The following is an 18,178-nucleotide window of genomic DNA, read 5'->3' on the forward strand; positions in this document are numbered from 1 at the left end:
AGTTCCACACCAGTGACAGATGGATGATTTGATCAGCTACTTTAGATTAAATTAGAGACAGCAGCAGGCAGGAAAATCTGTTTGCTAGTTACTCGTTTATAAGTGCATCTCCATAAATGAAGACACAAGAGAGAATCTGTTGTGATTGTGATAAAAGACCTCACGATTTACATGGTGCCACTCTCTCCTCAGGAAACCTGTATTTCACCAACGCCTTCCTAACTGAGACATATGTGGAGGTGCTCCGCCTGAACACCACTTTCCGCAGGGTGCTGCTGAAGACCCAGGTGGACATGCCACGCCACATCGTGGTGGACCCAAGAAACAGATACTTGTTCTGGGCTGATTATGGGCAAAACCCAAAAATTGAGCGAGCACTTTTGGATGGAACCAACCGCACAATTTTAGTGTCGTCGGGGATTATTACTCCTCGAGGTCTTGCTGTGGACTGGCAAACTGGCTACATCTACTGGGTAGATGACTCCTTGGATATGATTGCCCGTGTCAACCCTCAAGGAGGGGAGACAGAAATAGTGAGGTATGGCAGTCGCTATCCAACTCCCTATGGAATCACAGTGTTCGAGAGTAGCATCATTTGGGTGGACAGAAACCTCAAGAAGGTGTTCCAAGCAAGCAAAGAGCCTGGCAGCACAGAGCCGCCAGCTGTCATTAGAGACAACATCAACATGCTGAGAGACGTGACCATCTTTGACCAGCGTACCCAGCCGACCACTGCACAGGAGCTTAACTACAACCCCTGCTTAGAGGCTAATGGAGGCTGTGCCCACTTCTGCTTCGCCCGCCCAGCGACTTTAATAGCTAACCTGGAGAGAAAATGCAGCTGTGCTTTTGGGAATCTTGCAGCAGATAACGAGAGCTGTGTGGTGTCGAGGGATGATTATCTCATCTACACGACTGAGAGCACCGTGCGCAGCTTGCGCCTGGACCCAGAGGATCATGCTTTGCCTTTCCCTGTGGTCAATGTGCCACGTACGTCAGTGGCTCTGGATTTTGACCTCACAGACAGGAGGATCTACTTTACACAGAGCTCAGGCGCAGGAGCAAGCAAGATCAGCTACATCAGCTTGTCCTCTCCCACTGCAGCTCCTGTAGTGGTGGCTTATGGTAAGTTTTTAAGGTTACACGAAAACACACTTTCATTTATTCCTCTTGGAGTTTTTTTTTTTTATGATGTTACTTTGGCTCCTGTGTTTGGGCAGATCTTGGGGCTCCTGATGGCATCGCCTATGACTGGATAAACAAAAGAATTTACTACAGTGACTATGTCAACCAGAGCATCAGCTCCATGTCTGTGGACGGCTCTCAAAGGACTGTCATCGCTCATGTGTCCAGGCCAAGGGCGATCATGTTGGATCCCTGCAGGGGGTGAGGCTAAAATAACAGACAATCTCTTTTTTGATTATATTAAAACAAGATTAAAATTAATAATCTTTCCTTCTTTTAAAGATACATGTATTGGACTGACTGGGGAACCCATGCAAAGATTGAGCGAGCCACTTTAGGTGGGAACTTCAGAACAGAGATTGTGAACAGCAGTCTGGTGTGGCCGAATGGACTGACCCTGGACTACGAAGAACAGAGGCTCTATTGGGCAGACGCCAGCTTGTAAGATCTGAAAAATTGAAAAAAAAACACTGCTGAAATATGTGTTGTGCTTTTCTATAAGCTTCTGCTATTATCATCATTTTCCTCTGCCATCAGACAGAAGATTGAGCGATCTTCTCTCACGGGGGCCAATCGGGAGGTGATCGTCAGCACAGCCATCTACCCCTTTGCTATGAGCATGTTTGGCCAGTTCATCTACTGGACTGACTGGAACACACGCAGCATCTATCGGGCCAACAAGCACGACGGCTCTGACCAGAAGGTCATGATTCAGAACCTTCCATCCCGGCCCATGGACATCCACGTCCTGGCCGGCAGGAAGCAGCAGCAGTGTGATAGTCCCTGTCAGCAGTTTAACGGAGGCTGCAGCCACATCTGTACACCAGGTGCAACCAGTTTCATACTGTCATTTTATTTTCTATTAGTAACTGAAACCCGAGCTATTTCTATAAACTGTTCTGTGCAATTTCATCTTGTTAGGACCCAATGGAGCTGAGTGTCAGTGTCCATCAGAGGGCCGCTGGTACCTGGCTGACAACAAGCACTGCATCCCTGATAATGGGACTCGCTGCCAGCCAGGCCAGTTCACCTGTATGAACGGCCGCTGTATTCGTGCCCAGTGGAAATGTGACAATGACAACGACTGTGGAGATGGCAGCGACGAGTTGGAGAGAGTCTGTGGTACGGTTTTCCTTCAAAGCCTTGAATAGACGTGTTCCATTGTTTTTGTCCTACTACTCTTTGGTCCATGGATCAACCTGATTCTCACTGTTGATTATTAGACATAGTCCTCCTGCATGATTGAATCCGAACTCTCCTTTACGCACTATTCAATGCAATTCTTAATCTTTAATCTTCACTAACGTGTTCTGTATCTTTGCTTTAACAAATTGCAATCTTAGGACCTAAACCTGACTTCAACTCTGTCGGTGTGTATGCTTGCATTAACATTCACCTAATCAATAAGTATTAACATAAATCAACACTAACAAATCAATGTTTTTATATCTTTGCATGCAGTCCCACAGCTGCTGTCATCCTTTATTGCCTTGTCAGGTAAAATGTGCTTAAATCCGCCTCCTTTCTTCTGACCCCGCTCTCTGTCAGCCAGAGCTCTGACCTGTTCTTCTTTCTGATTGGCAGCCTTCCACACCTGCGAGCCTACAGTGTTCACTTGTGGAAACGGCCGTTGCGTGCCCTACCACTACCGCTGCGACCACTATGACGACTGTGGAGACAACAGCGACGAGGTGGCCTGTCTGTTCAGACCGTGTGACCCCAACACAGAGTTCAGCTGCAACAATGGCCGCTGTATTGCAAAGGACTATGTTTGCAATGGCATCAACAACTGCTATGACAACGGCACTTCTGATGAACAAAACTGCCGTGAGTCTCTTAAGGAGGACGATGTAATAAACCTAATAGTTATCACGTATGTTCTGTAAATATGCCCTAACCTCTGATTATTACAGCTGAGAGAACCTGCCAGCCAGAGCACACAAAATGTCAGTCTACCAACATCTGCATCCCACGTTCATACCTGTGTGATGGAGACAACGACTGTGGGGATATGAGCGACGAGAGTCCCACACACTGTGGTGAGTTCAGCATCAGTATCATTATATTGTAATGATAAACACAACATGGTTTTCTCTAAGGGTGCTTTCACACCTGAAGTCCAAATCAAAGAGTAAATTGTTACAAAGTTGCATTTTGCCTCGAGTTTGGTTTGTGTTCACACGGCAGCTTTTACCAGCGGACCACTGCTCTCTGATTGGTCAAAATTTCCATGTGGGAAAACTCCCTGAAGTAAACAAAGAGAGAGAGAGCACACTCCTCAACCACACTCAACCCGATCACAGACTTTAATGTTCTGTTTTACTTTTAACCGGCATTGTTCCACAAATCGATCACCTCTATTCTCCTTTAGTTAATTTATTTATAATTATACTATCATAATTTACTCTTGTAAAAGTTGTTTGGTCAGTCCATATTTCTCTTTCCTCGTCGCTCCCTCACGTCTTTCCTCTACTCATCTTGCTGCCTGGCTGCGTGGCTCTCTCTGCAACTGTCAACACCTGTTAAGAACCCACAATGCACAGTTTTTTGATTTGTTTCCTATATTAGCTTCTACTTTAGGTCCGTTTATGCTCTCACCTGAATTCGGCTTTACTCCGAAAGTCCAGACCAAAGCTGTCAGGTGTGAAAGCACCCTAAATGAGAATTAGATTAATATTTCACACACTACATTATCATTTTGTGGCATGCTTAACAAGTGCTGTATTGCATGACTGTAATTGACAGATCCATCAAAAGGGAGTATTGTAAGATAAGATAAGATAAGATAGAACTTTATTAATCCTAACGGAAATTATAGCAGCAGATAGCTCCAAAAATGCAGTACAAAATTAGAGAAATACAAAAAACAACTCAAATATAAGCGAAAATATAAAACATAAAGTCTATTGGTTAATGCAAAAGTGAAACAAAGTCAATCAATATTACAACAGTTATCTACAAAAGTATGCAATGTGGTTTCTGACTTTTACATATAAACATTAAACATCAAACCTTAAAAAGCAAACATCTTTTTCTTGTCAAATTTAGATTTAGTAAGTATAAATTTGTTTCCTGTTAATTTGACCCACAGTAGTTTGTAGGAAATAAATAAATATTCTCAATCTGGATTAAGTTATGAGAAAGAAGTTATAACAGACTCAAACAGACTTCCCCCACCCTTCATCACCCTGATGAGAATCCCACACTGTCAAGTCGTCCGTGTGATTTCATGCCTGTCTTCTATCTCCTTCGTAGCGACATCCACATGTTCCCAGAGCGAGTTCCGTTGCTCGAGCGGCCGCTGCATCCCCGCCCACTGGTACTGTGATGGAGGGGCTGACTGCGCTGACGGCTCTGATGAACCCCTCTCCTGCAGTGAGTGTCGCGCAACTCTCTCACCCACCCCGAAAAAAAGGGCCTGTAGGCTTTGTGTTTCTGCCCCCGCCCAGCTATCAGCTGCTCGGTTTATTGTGTGTTTGTGTCAGTGCGGCCAATCTGCATCTGTGTGCTGGTGAGAGAGTGTGTGTGAGTGATGTAGCAGAAAGTGCGAGTCAGTGGTGTATTTCTTTGTTGACGATGTGGTCAGTCAGGCCTCCTATTGTGCGCCGCATTCCTCTGTGCTGACGCCCCTCAGTGTCCTCTGACAAACAGCACCTCCCCCTCCCTTTGTCCATCAGGGGTTACAGAGCCTCACTTTGGCTTTTGTTTAGATAGCTCACCATGCATGGGAATGTGGAGTTGCCATGACTATTTTGAAAGCTTTGCCAATGTTGTATTGTGCCTTACTTATTAGCTGAAAAGCAGTGGGGGGAGTACCTGAGGTAATTAGCAATCACAAAAAGGAAAAACATTTGTAGAAAATAGGGATTCACATTTACACTGAATCTAACTTATTAAACAATATATTAAAAGACAGTAATGTGCTGTTCTATCTAGTTTAACGTTGTGATTTGTCTCTGCAGCCACACAGGCCAGAACCTGCAACTCAGACCAGTTCCGCTGTGATGACGGCAGGTGCATTGCCTCATCCTGGATCTGTGACGGGGACAATGACTGTGGAGACATGAGCGACGAAGACCAGAGGCATAATTGTGGTACGCATCCTTCATTACCTCTTTCCATGTCTTCTTTCTCTTTGTCCTCTTCCACGTTCTCTGCTGCATCTCCTCCCCTCGCAGCCTATCCTCTTGTTCCCCATCACTCCTCCACTTTTGCCCCCTCCTGCTTCCCTCATCCTGTCATTATTCAGGACGCTGATGGATTAGGATACACACCACTGGGGGAGTGTTGTGTGGGAGACACTGGCAGTCAGTGCCTGGTATCTTAGTCTCCTGTAGAAGGTCTCCATCCCAAGGAGCTGACATTCCTGATTTCTCCTGCCTCACTCGTTACTTTGTGCATGTCTCCTTTCTCCGGGCTTCCTGGCTCAGGGTGGATCAAGACTCTTATGTCTCACCAATGTGTGCTCCAACAATAAGGTGCCTGAAGCTAAAGACTTCAGCACAGCCTGAGCCTCTGTAGGAGACTCACTTCAAACAATGTGCATCAATCACGTTAGATGGATAAAGAAGTTGAAGTCACGGCTGTATGTTTGGAAATAGAGTTTGGAATGTTCGGACTGCCAAAAATGCCGGTTACGCTGGGTCATCACCATCATTATTTAACTTCTGTAAATCCCCATGCTTTATTTTGTTTTGTTTTTTCCAGGCAATCGCACATGTTCAAGTTCTGAATTCACCTGCGCGAACAATCAACCACCGCAGCGCAAGTGTATCCCACGTGACTGGGTGTGTGATGGAGATGCAGACTGTGCAGATGCATTAGACGAACATCAGAACTGCACGCGCAGATCCTGTGGCATCAACGAGTTCACCTGCAACAATGGCCTCTGCATACGTAGCGCCTACAGGTTAGAAATTGCATCATTAAATTAAATCTGCAATCAGCATGTGTGGCAATTCGTGTTCACCTTTTGTGGTTTAAATCAGGTGTGATCGACGAAATGACTGCGGGGACGGAAGCGACGAGCAGGGCTGCACGTACCAGCCGTGCCAGCAGCACCAGTACACCTGCCAGAACGGCCGCTGCGTGTCCCACGACTTTGTCTGCGATGGCGACAACGACTGTGGGGACGAGTCTGATGAGCTGGAGCACATGTGCCACACGCCAGCCCCCACCTGCCCCCCGGGAGAGTTCAGATGTGACAATGGACACTGTATCCCCCTGAGCCAGGTGTGCGACAGGAGCGATGACTGCTCTGATAACAGCGATGAGAAAGGATGCGGTGAGTGTGAGTTTCGCATGTTCCCTCTAGGGGACATGTCAAAAAATGCTGGAATACAACCGCAAATTGTCATCAGGAAATGACTGTATGGCAGTTTAGACAACAACAAATACCTCCTCCCAAATACCTGGATACCTGTGCTTTCTGTATTTAGCAACTTAGTTGATATTGTGCTTCTTTGACTGTAGGTGTCAACGAATGCACCGACCCATCCATCCATCACTGCGATCACAACTGCACCGACACACCCACCAGCTTCATTTGCACCTGTCGCCCCGGCTACCGCCTCATGTCCGACAGCAAATCCTGCGACGACATCAACGAGTGCGCAGAGACCCCAAGCGTGTGCAGCCAGATCTGCGAGAACACCGTCGGCTCCTACATGTGCAAGTGCGCCCCGGGATTCCTCCGAGAGCCGGACGGCCGCAGCTGCCGCCAGAATAGCAACATCTCGCCCTACCTCATCTTCAGCAACCGCTACTACCTGAGGAACCTGTCGACAGACGGGGAGGCCTACTCGCTGATCCTGCAGGGCCTGACCAGCGTGGTGGCCATGGACTTTGATCGCGTCGACAAGCGGCTTTATTGGATTGATGTGAGCCGCAGAGTGATCGAGAGGATGTCTTTTAATGGCAGCAACAGAGAGGTGGTGGTCAATGGAGTTCTGCACGGAGAGGGCCTCGCAGTTGACTGGATAGCGAGGAAACTTTATTGGGCCGACAGCTTTTTGGATTGTCTCAAAGTGTCTGAGCTGGATGGTCGGTTTGTGAGGAAACTTGCTGAACACTGCGTGGACGCTAATAACACCTACTGCTTTGAAAACCCAAGAGCCCTCGTGCTGCATCCAAAATATGGGTGAGTGTAAGGAAAGGAGGATTAATTAATATAATAGAGCCCTCAAATTATTATGTACTATTAAATATAGAGATATAATTATCATGTATTCTTTCTTGCCTCCCTGTTAGTTACGTATACTGGACAGACTGGGGAGACAAAGCCTTTATCGGCCGTGTTGGGATGGATGGTACCAACAAATCAGCCGTCATCACCACAAAGATTGAGTGGCCCAATGGGATCACCATTGACTACACTAACGACAAGCTCTACTGGTCCGATGCTCATCTCAGTTACATCGAGTAAGCACACACGTCAGGAAGTGATCACACTGATTTTGCTTTCAGTAAACAGACTTGTAACCACTTTTTTTTCCTTCCTCAGATACTCAGACTTGGACGGTCGCCACAGACACACGGTGTATGATGGGAACTTGCCTCACCCGTTTGCTCTGACTGTGTTTGAAGACACTGTATACTGGACCGACTGGAACACGCGCTCAGTGGAGAAAGGCAACAAATACGACGGCTCGGGTCGCCAGCTCCTGGTTAACACCACTCACAGACCGTTTGATATTCATGTTTGTCATCCTTACAGGCAGCCTATTGGTGAGTCACGCATTCAAGAGCTGTTTCTTAACTCAACACACGTTGATTTAAATACAGGTATCAACCTCAAGCTGAACAATACCTGGCCTCTGTTTGCTGATCGCTGATTGTGGCTCTTCCTCTTGACAGGAAACAACCCTTGTGCGGTGAACAATGGAGGCTGCTCTCACCTGTGCCTCATCAGTCACGGGGGGCGGGAACACACCTGCGAGTGCCCGGACCATTTCCTGACTGTCCAAATAGGAGGTGTGAGCCGATGCCTTCCCATGTGCACCAGCACCCAGTACAGATGCGCTAACAATGAACGGTTCGTCAATATTTCTCTCTTTGTGGTATGCTGTTTGTTAGCGTGACAACCATAAACAATTGGACAGTTTTTCTTATAACTATCACAAAAGGTTTTTAATATTTTAACCTACCCGGAAGCAGGTTTTAATTTCCTTTTCCTTTATTAAGAAGGAAAAAAGCATAGGAAGCAGTATGTACATTGGCTGGTCACTTAATCCATCATCTCTCTTTTCAAAACACAGGATTATGCAGTTAATGTGTCCACAGTGCCCCCTGCTGTCTGTATCATAATATAAAAAAATGTTAGATGCTACATAAGCCACATTTAATTCCATACCAACTCCCAATTCCCAGCCTTTCATAGAGTTGTGTGCATTAAAAAGGCAGGGTTATATATATATTTAATGGTTCAAGGAAGTTAAGTAAAACACATTTTGGATGTTGGATGCTGAACCACCTCTCCTCCAACAGATGTATTCCAATCTGGTGGAAGTGTGACGGTCAGAGGGACTGCAGAGACGGTTCAGACGAGCCCTCCACCTGCCCCGCTCGCCACTGCAGGCTCGGCCAGTTCCAGTGCAACGACGGAAACTGCACCAGTCCACACTTCCTGTGCAACAGCAACCAGGACTGTCATGACGGCTCGGATGAAGACCCTGTGCTATGTGGTGGGTTGTGTTCTCTTAAAGCTGCATCATTTTAAATCCAAAATTCTACATTTGTTATTGCTTTACTTCAATTTGTTTCTGATCTTGTGTGAAAACTTGTCTTTCCTTAGCCACACACCAGTGTGAAACCAGGCAGTGGCAGTGTGCGAATAAACGGTGCATCCCTGAGTCGTGGCAGTGCGACGGCGAGGACGACTGCAGCGATCAGTCCGACGAGGACCCCGCCCACTGCTCCGCCAGGACCTGCAGCCCCGGACAGTTCAAGTGCCGCAATGGACGCTGCATCCCTCAGAGCTGGAAATGCGATGTTGATGATGATTGTGGAGACAACTCTGATGAACCGCTAGAGGAGTGCAGTAAGTTTATTTACTCTCAATCACTGTCTTTTGTAATTAAAGCAGGTGTCAAACTAACAAGATGCATCTTGTGTTCATGACAACCATGGTGTATTCTCCGCAGTGGGACCTGCATATCGATGTGACAACCACACAGAGTTTGACTGCAAGACAAACTACCGCTGCGTGCCACTGTGGTCCGTTTGCAACGGGCAGAACGACTGCAGAGACAACAGTGATGAGCAGGGCTGTGGTGAGTTAGCAACAACCATCCTTTAGACACAATTGAAGTCGTGTTCAAAGCGTGGCATTGACTTGAAGACAGGTATTTAAAAGAATTGGATATCAAGTCACCTGTATTTGCTTATATGACTCCAGAGATCACAGTAGATTTTACAGCATGGAAACAAGATAATGTTTTTAAAGACTGAGTGAAGGGCAATTAGCCAACACCTCAGCCTCCTGTGGAACATTACCCAGTGAGGTAGTGGGAGGTGCTGATGGAGAGAGTCTCACCACTCACCCTCCCCCACCATTTGCCTCTCCCTGAGAGCACCGCAGATTTATGAGCTGTCCGGTGGTACGGCTCTACATACATGTGTGTGTGTGTGTGTGTGTGTTGTTGCTCTGTCCTTGCGTGGGGGCAGGGTTCACACAAGCCTCTTTGTACTTTGTTAGGATCCAAACACACTCGCCGCGGTCCTCCCGTCTCTTATCGGAGGCCCTCACTCCATTAGTGCCATGCCCGCGCAGCACGGGAGATCCGTTGCTAATCTTCCTGTAAGAATGTAGCAGATGGGCCAGGTGGAGGGCTCGGGGGGCAGGACTTGCTCACACTGAGATATCTTTGACCCCCAGCACCGTGTGGTAGAGACGGCTCAGACCGGCTCTCCTCCACTCCTCTCCCGTGTGTGCTTCTCATCTCCTGTAGTCTTATCCTCTACAGAAACACACCGGTTAGAGGTCCAAAGCATGCTGCTCTCCTCCCTATAAGGCTAGTTTAATTAAAAAGCAAGATGCCTTTCATTTCAAACCAACAAGTCCAAATATTGGCATTCAAAGCTTTATATGCAGACATTCTGTATTTTCAGAACATCAAAATGTTCCTTACGTCTAAATCTTGTGTTCTCCTTCTTCTGCAAATAAGTATTTTTCTACTTTATGGGCCGTATTAATATTGCCTCGCATATAGCTCAAATTTATGCTACCTAAAAGACTTAACCACGGCTGCACGGTGGTACAGTGGTTAGCTTTGTCGCCTCACAGCTAGAAGGTTCCCAGTTTGAGTACCAGTTTGGACATAGGGGGCCTTTCCGTGTGGAGTTTGCATGTTCTCCCCACTGGTGCGTGGGTTCCCTCCGTGTACTCCGGCTTCCTCCCGCAGTCCAAAGACATGCTCGTGAGGCTCATTGGTGACTCTAAATTGCCCGTAGGTGTGAGTGCGAGCATGAAAGGTCGTCCGTTTCTGTGTGTCAGCCCTGTGATTGACAGGCAATCAGTCCAGTGCGTACCCCGCCTCTCACCAAATGACAGCTGGGATAGGCTCCAGCTCCCCTGCGACGCTGAACAGGATAAGCAGTATAGACAATGGATGGATGGAAATGATTGAATATGCCCCTATTTGTATTTTCTTTTACATTTTTTACAGAGAGCATTTTGCTATATTATAAGTGTTGGAAAAAAATCACCCTTATTATCTTGTTTATAGATACAATTCTTATCATCATCCTCCAAAGTCAAAATGAACAGAGAGGCCAAGTGCTTCATCATTTTCACATGCTCAAGGGATCCTTAAGTTGCTCTTAGAGTTGAAAAATAGTCACAGAAGAAGAACTTTATTCAGACTTTCTGAGGTAAAAGTATTATAACCGGTGTTTCAAAGTAAACCGTTTTTATAATCCTGCACCTCTCCATCCCAGATGAACTGACCTGTGACCCTAGCGGAGACTTCCGCTGCGACAACCACCGCTGCATCCCGCTGAGATGGAGCTGCGACGGGGACGACGACTGCGGGGACAACTCTGATGAGCGCAGCTGTGGTGAGTGCCCTTTAAAGTGACATCACTCAGCTTCGTTTGAGTACCGAAGATAGCGTGAACACTGAAAAGCTGGGAACACTGCTTTGATATCGTCAAGTGTCTGTTAAATAGATTTACTGCGGGATTGTTTCTCAGCTCCTGCGAATTGTCTAAATAAAAAATGAGTGTTGATTGCAATTAATAGTCCTGCTATGATTTTATCAGACGGCGGGGTGGTTTTGTAAGAGGCTCGACACTTGAGCCGACGGTGGAGCGCTGAGCGAGGAAGCCTTATCAGCTGCTAGAGAAACAAGCTGTCCTCAGCGTGTCAGAAAGAGGGAGTAAAGGAGTCTGTCACCCTTTGCCCTGGAGAATTTAAACATGTCTCAGAACATGCCAGTTAATAGCGATTATGTAGCCTCTCAAAGGAGGAACAGTGATGGGGTTAAATCATGGTAGTAACGCTCCACTTGTTGCTACGCAGCTTGAAGTTTGTCTCTCGTGAACTCATGAGCTCACTGCAGAGTAATGGGAGAGGATGCTGCTGGTTTTAGTGTGGCAGTCTGGTGTTGAGAACCGTGTCAAAGTTAAATTCAAGATCTCCCTGATTGATGTGTGTTATGGAAGTTATTTTGATTCCTCACTGTGTGATTTCTGTTTTCATGTTTTCCCTCAGCTCCACGCGCGTGCACAGAGAGCGAGTTTCGCTGTGATAATCTGCGCTGCATTCCTGACCGTTGGGTCTGTGACCATGACAACGACTGTGAAGACAACTCGGATGAAAGGGACTGTGGTGAGTGGAGGCTCTTTGTTGGCTGGCTGTTTGTGAGTAACGGAGGGCTGCACTAAACAAAGAAGCAATAAAACTTCAAGTATCGAAGCATAGAATAGACAGACAGGACCACCAATAGTCATCTATTCAAAAATAGGTTATTCACTGGCCTGCACCCTGCTTCCTCTCTTAATGTGCTTATAGAAAGCATCACTGGTTGTCACGTATCTAAATGTTATTCTATTTGAGATTCATGAAATAAAAGAAGATTTTATATGTAGGAATAAGAAAAAAATGTCTTTAATTTCACTTGCTAATTGTTTCTCTATTGTAGACAATGGCACAGCTCACACTCTCCTTTCCCATGAGTCCAGTATGCTTTGAATTAATGCTACATTCTGTGCTTGCTTGGCTGTGCTGCAGAGCTGCGGACCTGTCATCCAGGTTACTTCCAGTGCTCCAGTGGACACTGTATTGCTGAACGCTTCAAATGTGATGGGAACCCCGACTGTCTGGACTACACAGACGAGACGTCCTGTCGTAAGTGTCTTGCATTTAATGTTCTTTTTTCTTCTTATTGATCATTTCTTGGAGTTAGGAGTTTAAATATCAAACTTGAATAAAGAGAGCTGTTCTGCATTTCAGCGACTCGCTTTCCCAATGGCACCTACTGCCCGACCTTCCTGTTTGAGTGCAAGAACCACGTATGCATCCAGCCGCACTGGAAATGTGACGGAGACAATGACTGTGGAGATAATTCAGACGAGGAGCTCCACCTGTGCTGTAAGAAAAAAATACACCTACAAAAGTGCAGCACAAACAAAACCGAGGCTCATTAGGTTCTCGCCACAAGAAAACTTAAGGCTCACCTTTTGTAAGTGAATGTGTCTCTGTTGATCCGCAGTGGAAATCCAGTGTGAGAGTCCGTTCCGTTTCCGCTGTGAGAACAACCGCTGCATCTACAGCCACGAGCTGTGTAACTCTGTGGACGACTGCGGTGATGGCTCTGATGAGAAACAGGAAAACTGTAAGTATTGTTGCAGATGTTCTCATTTATCTTCTTAATCTCATGCAAGCTTCTACTTTTCTTTTCATAACCTAACTAAATAATCTGTATGGCATCAATCAAGCTGATATGTTTCTTCCCCTTTAGGTCAAAGCCCGACTCATGGACCCTGCTCTGATGAAGAATACAAATGCAGTAACGGTCAGTGCATCCCTCTGCAGTACGCCTGTGACGATTATGACGACTGCGGAGACCAGTCGGATGAGCTTGGCTGCCGTGAGTTCATAACAAAGACCTTACCTTAGCATAAAACTGGATCACCTGTAGGTGCTTTAGTTTCCTCCTTGAATGTGTACTTTGACATTCACAGTGTGTTTGTATTTTCTCGTGTCAGACCATGGCAGCGGGCACACGTGCAGTGACAACATCTGTGAACACAACTGCACAGACCTGACAACAGGAGGCATGCTCTGTTCATGCAGGCCCGGCTACAAGCCAAGCCCGACAGAAAAACACAACTGTGAAGGTAAATTAAACATCAGTTACACTCACACAGAAGTACGTCTCTACATTCAATTCAATGTTTTTCCTCTTTGCATTTCTTCCCCTTTCGACAACAGACGTGAATGAGTGTGAGGTGTATGGCACGTGTCCTCAGGAGTGCAAGAACACAAAGGGCAGCTACGAGTGTTTTTGTGCTGATGGCTTTCTCTCTTTTGGCGAGCCACACGGGACAGAGTGCGCCGCCCAGGGTAAGAGCTCGCAATCGCACACAAAAGAAAACAAAGTTCTGCCTCTGCATTGAAATCGCTAAGAGCATCTTTCACATCTCATTTTCTGTACAGGAAACCCACCAGTGCTGCTCCTGCCGGACAACGTTCGCATCCGTCGTTTCAACCTGTCCTCTGAGCAGTACTCTGACTATGTGGACAACGCTGAGCACATCCAATCCTTGGACTACCTGTGGGATCCGGAGGGAGAAGGACTCAGTAAGACCTTTTAATGTTCTTATTTTTAACTGCATTGAATATAAAATCAACAGTTAAAATAACCTTTATCCCCTGATGTGCTGTAGGCATTGTGTACTGGACGGTTCTGGGTCGTGGGTCTCAGTTCGGATCCATCAAACGTGCCTACATGACAACGTTTAACGATCACGGCAACAACCCGGTGAAAGAGGTGGATCTGAACCTGAGATACATCGCTAATCCCGACGGCATCGCTTTGGACTGGGTTGGCGGGTAACTCACCAAGATCATGACTGAGCTATTGCAGACGTTGCTTTGATTTTTGATCAGTTTCTCAGTATGTATTTGTCACCTTTTACAGGCACATTTACTGGACAGATTCAGGCACCAATCGGGTTGAAGTGGCCAAACTAGATGGTCGTTACAGGAAGTGGTTGATCCACACAGACCTCGATCAGCCTGCTGCGATAGTTGTCAATCCATCACTCGGGTATGAAACAAAATAACCTGATGCTTGCATTCTTTATTCCTTGAAGAGGCTTTTTGTCCAGATAATAAAATAATATTTCCTCTCTGTGTTGGCAGAATGATGTACTGGACTGACTGGGGCAGGAAGCCCAGGATAGAATCAGCGTGGATGGACGGGCAGCACAGAGAGGTGCTGGTGAAGGAAGAGGACCTTGGCTGGCCTACTGGTCTGGCTGTGGACTATTTGAATGGAAATAGGATCTACTGGTGTGACTCCAAAGAAAACATCATTGAGTCCATGAAGCCTGATGGGACAGACAGGAAGATCGTCATATCAGGAGGTCAGCCAGTTTTCAGATATAACAGTGAAGGTGATTCAACATGCACAAAGATTTACATTTTAATTATTGTGTTTCCTCTGTTTCAGACATTGGGCATCCCTTCAGTGTGGATGTGTTTGAGGGGCATGTGTACTGGACAACAAAAGAGAAAGGTGAAGTGTGGAAGACTAACAAGTTTGGGAAAGGAAATAAAGTCAAAGTTTTAACCATCAACCCCTGGCTGACTCAAGTCCGCATCTACCAGGAGCACCGACACAACCAGTCAGGTCAGAACACAGAGGGGCACACGTTAAGGTTGTGACATGACCCAGTCCATCTTTATGATTGATAATTGATGTTGCTCTTTCCTCTGCAGTACCCAACCCTTGTAAGAATGTGTGCAGTCACCTCTGCCTCCTGCGTCCTGGCGGCTATACCTGCGCCTGCCCGCAGGGCTCCTCTGCAGTTGAATTTGACTCCAGTAAATGTGACGCAGGTAAACGCGCAGCCTGAGTGCGTCTGCTGCTTGTTTTATCTCATTTTGCATTCATAAATCCATTCTTCACACGTGCCTGGCTGGTCCTGTGTGTTGTTTTGTGAAACTGTGCTGTGATATTGTTCACTGTTGTTGTTGTTGATTTTGTGTATGCCTGGCTTTTGCTCCTGCAGCCATTGAGGCACCTGTTGCAATGCCCCTTGCATGTAGATGCATGAATGGTGGAACCTGCTACACTGATGAAGGCGGTCAGCCCAAGTGCAAGTGAGTTTAGTTGGTGCCATTAACGGCAGCGATTGATTGAGTCTCCATCAGTCATATTCACAGGAATGCTTTTGTGGTATTTTAAAATACACTTCAGGAAGTTGTTTATCATGTTCATAATGCTTCCTGCAGATGTCCGTATGGTTATTTGGGCAGCTATTGTGAGGTGGGAAAATCAAGAGGAGCTCCTGCGGGAACAGGTACTGTAATCAACCCTTTATTTACTTATTGTCATTCACAATCAGTTCATTGCACACACTAGCTCGTAACATTTTATCTCCCCTTTAAGTTGAAGTGTTGACTTAACACATTCTTCCTCTACTCTGGTTAATATGTGGGAGCTGACTCACAGTAAAAGTCCTGATCTGTTGGCTTCACTGGAGCAGATCAGGGCCAAACGTGAGGAAGTCACACTTCTTGCTTATCTTGCTTAAAGCTACTCCAACAAAACAGTTTGGCAAACAGTCCGCTCAGCAATTTGTAATGATGTTGATCGGCCAAACTCATCACACATTCCTTTAATAAATAGCCGAGTAATACTTCAATTGATCACTGTTCAACTTCTCGGCAATCCAAAGCACATAAGCGTTATTTAACGTGATAGGAATGTTTATGATCAGCACCTTATGGCAGGTGTACAATATGCAGAAACTGAATACACTCCACTCTTCCTTCAGCTGTTGCTGTTCTACTGGCGGTTATTATCATCCTGATCACTGGAGCCCTGGCAGTTGGGGTTTTCCTCAACTACAAACGAACAGGATCTTTCATCCCTTCCATGCCCAAACTACCCAGGTAACTTGGTTTGATGGAAAACTGCGCTAAAGTTTCTGAACGCAGAATTTAGATCAGAGTTCAAGCAGCAGTATTTTGTTATTTTCCAGCCTCAGCAGCCTGGTGAAGTTCCCTGACACGGGGAATGGGGTGACGTTTCGCTCCGGTGATAACGTTGATCTCGGACCTTCACGCATCGGAGTGTCATTCATTGACACGGCCATGCAGATGGTGAGTGCTGGGAGGATGCTCAGTAGCAGTTAATATTTTCTCAAGTCGCTGAGAGTGTACAATCAGCATTTTTTAAACTCAAAACAAGGTTTATGTGGTAATTATTGTCAACTTAAAGTGTTTCGCACTCTCTAGGACTGCTTGTATCAGCAGTACTTGAGAAAGAAGTTTTGAGAGTGTAAAAATAAATCTTATCAATCTAATATCCCCACAGGATGAAAATTTTTCTGTTGAAGCCGGGAGGCAGCCAATCACATTTGAGAACCCTTTGTACGCCACTGCTCCTGTGTCCAGTGATCCTGCTGTCATTCATGCCACACAGGTACTCTTACATACATTTCATGTCAGAATGTTTAAAGGGTCTATCACACATGAAATAAATGATACTAACCCACATAAAGACTTCCAGTAGTTGACAAATCAGACATACTTTTAACCATGTGCAATACATGGTTAGGTTGTTTTTGTATTTTCCACATTTTTCAACATTAAGTCCTCTTTTGTTAGTTTTACATCCTCTTCTAAAATCATTATTATAAGGAAGAAAACACAACAAGAGGTAATTTATTTTGTATTGTTCACTGTTATTACATACTGTAAAGTATATGTAATAACTCCTACCAACAGGTTAGATTGTTTGTGAGCCTGACAACTCAGAATTCATCATTTTGAACACATTTTATTTCACTATTGTTATATGATCGACTCTGGGTCAAAAAACAATTAGTTGCATGGATATCTTTTCAAGATCCAAATGTGAAGTGATAGCAATGGAGTTGTAATGTCCATCTTTCAATCCATTATCTATAACGCCTATCCTGTTGGGGGTCTTGGAACAGAGGGTGGCTGGAGCCTATCCCAGCTGTCATTGGACGAGAGGCGGGGTACATCGCCAGTCAATCACAGGGCTGACACAGAGAAGCAGACAACCTTTCGCTCACACCTGCTGGCAATTTAGAGTCCCCAATTAACCTAACGAGCATGTCTGTGAAAGGGAAGCGAGAAGATGCATGCTCGGGGAGAACATGCAAACTCCACAGAAAGGCCCACCTCTTTCAAACCCGGTTTCAAACTAGGAACCCTCTAGCTGTGAGGCGACAGCTCTAACCGCTGCATCACTGTGCAGCCCAGAGTTTCACCGTTTTGTTCACATTTTTTCTTTAACAAACAAGGAGATACCAGCAACGTATTACTTAGGAAGACAGTTTGTGGTCAAAACATTGTCATTGCCACATAGAATAGATGAAAAACAGTGGAGGTCTTATGTGATCCCTCAGAATCAAAGATTAATGTCATTATTGTGCAATTGGCTGCTGAAACCTGACAGGACAACCTGCCTCTCAACAGGTGACCGTTAACATGAGCGGCGAACAGCTGGAGAACAACTTTGTGAACCCGGCGTATCGCGCTGATCAGGGCGTGGGAATCGTGAACACAACCTCCGTCAGCGCCAAACCTGTACAGGTGAGTCTCTTATGTCCTGTGTGTGTGTGTGTAAAACAACATAAGCTCAATTATTTGTGTGTGATGTCATCTTTTTTGTTTGTTTGCAGGAGTCCAGGTGGAGCTTGTTCAAGCGGAAATTAACGCCAAGCACCACGTTTGAAAACCCTTCATATTCAGAGGTAATTTGGTCACAATATTCACATTAAGAGATTA

The 18,178-nt window shown here is 45.8% G+C and overlaps 1 protein-coding gene across 2 annotated transcripts in view; it reads left to right on the forward strand.

The window, feature by feature from the left end:
• Window positions 1-18,178, forward strand: part of lrp2a (low density lipoprotein receptor-related protein 2a) — a 43,545-nt gene that overhangs the window by 24,301 nt on the left and 1,066 nt on the right. The window contains exons 40-80 of one of the 2 annotated variants that reach the window (XM_069662674.1): window positions 193-1,125; window positions 1,221-1,386; window positions 1,468-1,626; window positions 1,723-2,012; window positions 2,107-2,307; window positions 2,529-2,555; window positions 2,647-2,682; window positions 2,770-3,012; window positions 3,099-3,224; window positions 4,441-4,560; window positions 5,148-5,279; window positions 5,893-6,094; window positions 6,174-6,469; window positions 6,658-7,324; window positions 7,435-7,605; window positions 7,688-7,911; window positions 8,041-8,218; window positions 8,671-8,867; window positions 8,978-9,223; window positions 9,327-9,455; window positions 11,122-11,241; window positions 11,897-12,013; window positions 12,416-12,532; window positions 12,638-12,775; window positions 12,897-13,019; window positions 13,146-13,274; window positions 13,393-13,524; window positions 13,619-13,750; window positions 13,844-13,987; window positions 14,074-14,239; window positions 14,328-14,456; window positions 14,552-14,775; window positions 14,862-15,041; window positions 15,131-15,250; window positions 15,424-15,514; window positions 15,647-15,714; window positions 16,192-16,309; window positions 16,399-16,519; window positions 16,734-16,841; window positions 17,867-17,983; window positions 18,073-18,144. In XM_069662674.1, coding sequence (XP_069518775.1) covers window positions 193-1,125; window positions 1,221-1,386; window positions 1,468-1,626; window positions 1,723-2,012; window positions 2,107-2,307; window positions 2,529-2,555; window positions 2,647-2,682; window positions 2,770-3,012; window positions 3,099-3,224; window positions 4,441-4,560; window positions 5,148-5,279; window positions 5,893-6,094; window positions 6,174-6,469; window positions 6,658-7,324; window positions 7,435-7,605; window positions 7,688-7,911; window positions 8,041-8,218; window positions 8,671-8,867; window positions 8,978-9,223; window positions 9,327-9,455; window positions 11,122-11,241; window positions 11,897-12,013; window positions 12,416-12,532; window positions 12,638-12,775; window positions 12,897-13,019; window positions 13,146-13,274; window positions 13,393-13,524; window positions 13,619-13,750; window positions 13,844-13,987; window positions 14,074-14,239; window positions 14,328-14,456; window positions 14,552-14,775; window positions 14,862-15,041; window positions 15,131-15,250; window positions 15,424-15,514; window positions 15,647-15,714; window positions 16,192-16,309; window positions 16,399-16,519; window positions 16,734-16,841; window positions 17,867-17,983; window positions 18,073-18,144 — 7,409 coding nt within the window. The remainder of the gene's footprint in view (window positions 1-192; window positions 1,126-1,220; window positions 1,387-1,467; window positions 1,627-1,722; window positions 2,013-2,106; window positions 2,308-2,528; window positions 2,556-2,646; window positions 2,683-2,769; window positions 3,013-3,098; window positions 3,225-4,440; window positions 4,561-5,147; window positions 5,280-5,892; window positions 6,095-6,173; window positions 6,470-6,657; window positions 7,325-7,434; window positions 7,606-7,687; window positions 7,912-8,040; window positions 8,219-8,670; window positions 8,868-8,977; window positions 9,224-9,326; window positions 9,456-11,121; window positions 11,242-11,896; window positions 12,014-12,415; window positions 12,533-12,637; window positions 12,776-12,896; window positions 13,020-13,145; window positions 13,275-13,392; window positions 13,525-13,618; window positions 13,751-13,843; window positions 13,988-14,073; window positions 14,240-14,327; window positions 14,457-14,551; window positions 14,776-14,861; window positions 15,042-15,130; window positions 15,251-15,423; window positions 15,515-15,646; window positions 15,715-16,191; window positions 16,310-16,398; window positions 16,520-16,733; window positions 16,842-17,866; window positions 17,984-18,072; window positions 18,145-18,178) is intronic. The other variant, XM_069662675.1, reaches the window with a different exon arrangement.

The sequence above is a fragment of the Semicossyphus pulcher genome, unplaced genomic scaffold (assembly GCF_022749685.1).
Source record: "Semicossyphus pulcher isolate SPU_LCO1_2020_fin unplaced genomic scaffold, fSemPul1.0.p SCAF_15, whole genome shotgun sequence".
NCBI lineage: Eukaryota > Metazoa > Chordata > Actinopteri > Labriformes > Labridae > Semicossyphus > Semicossyphus pulcher.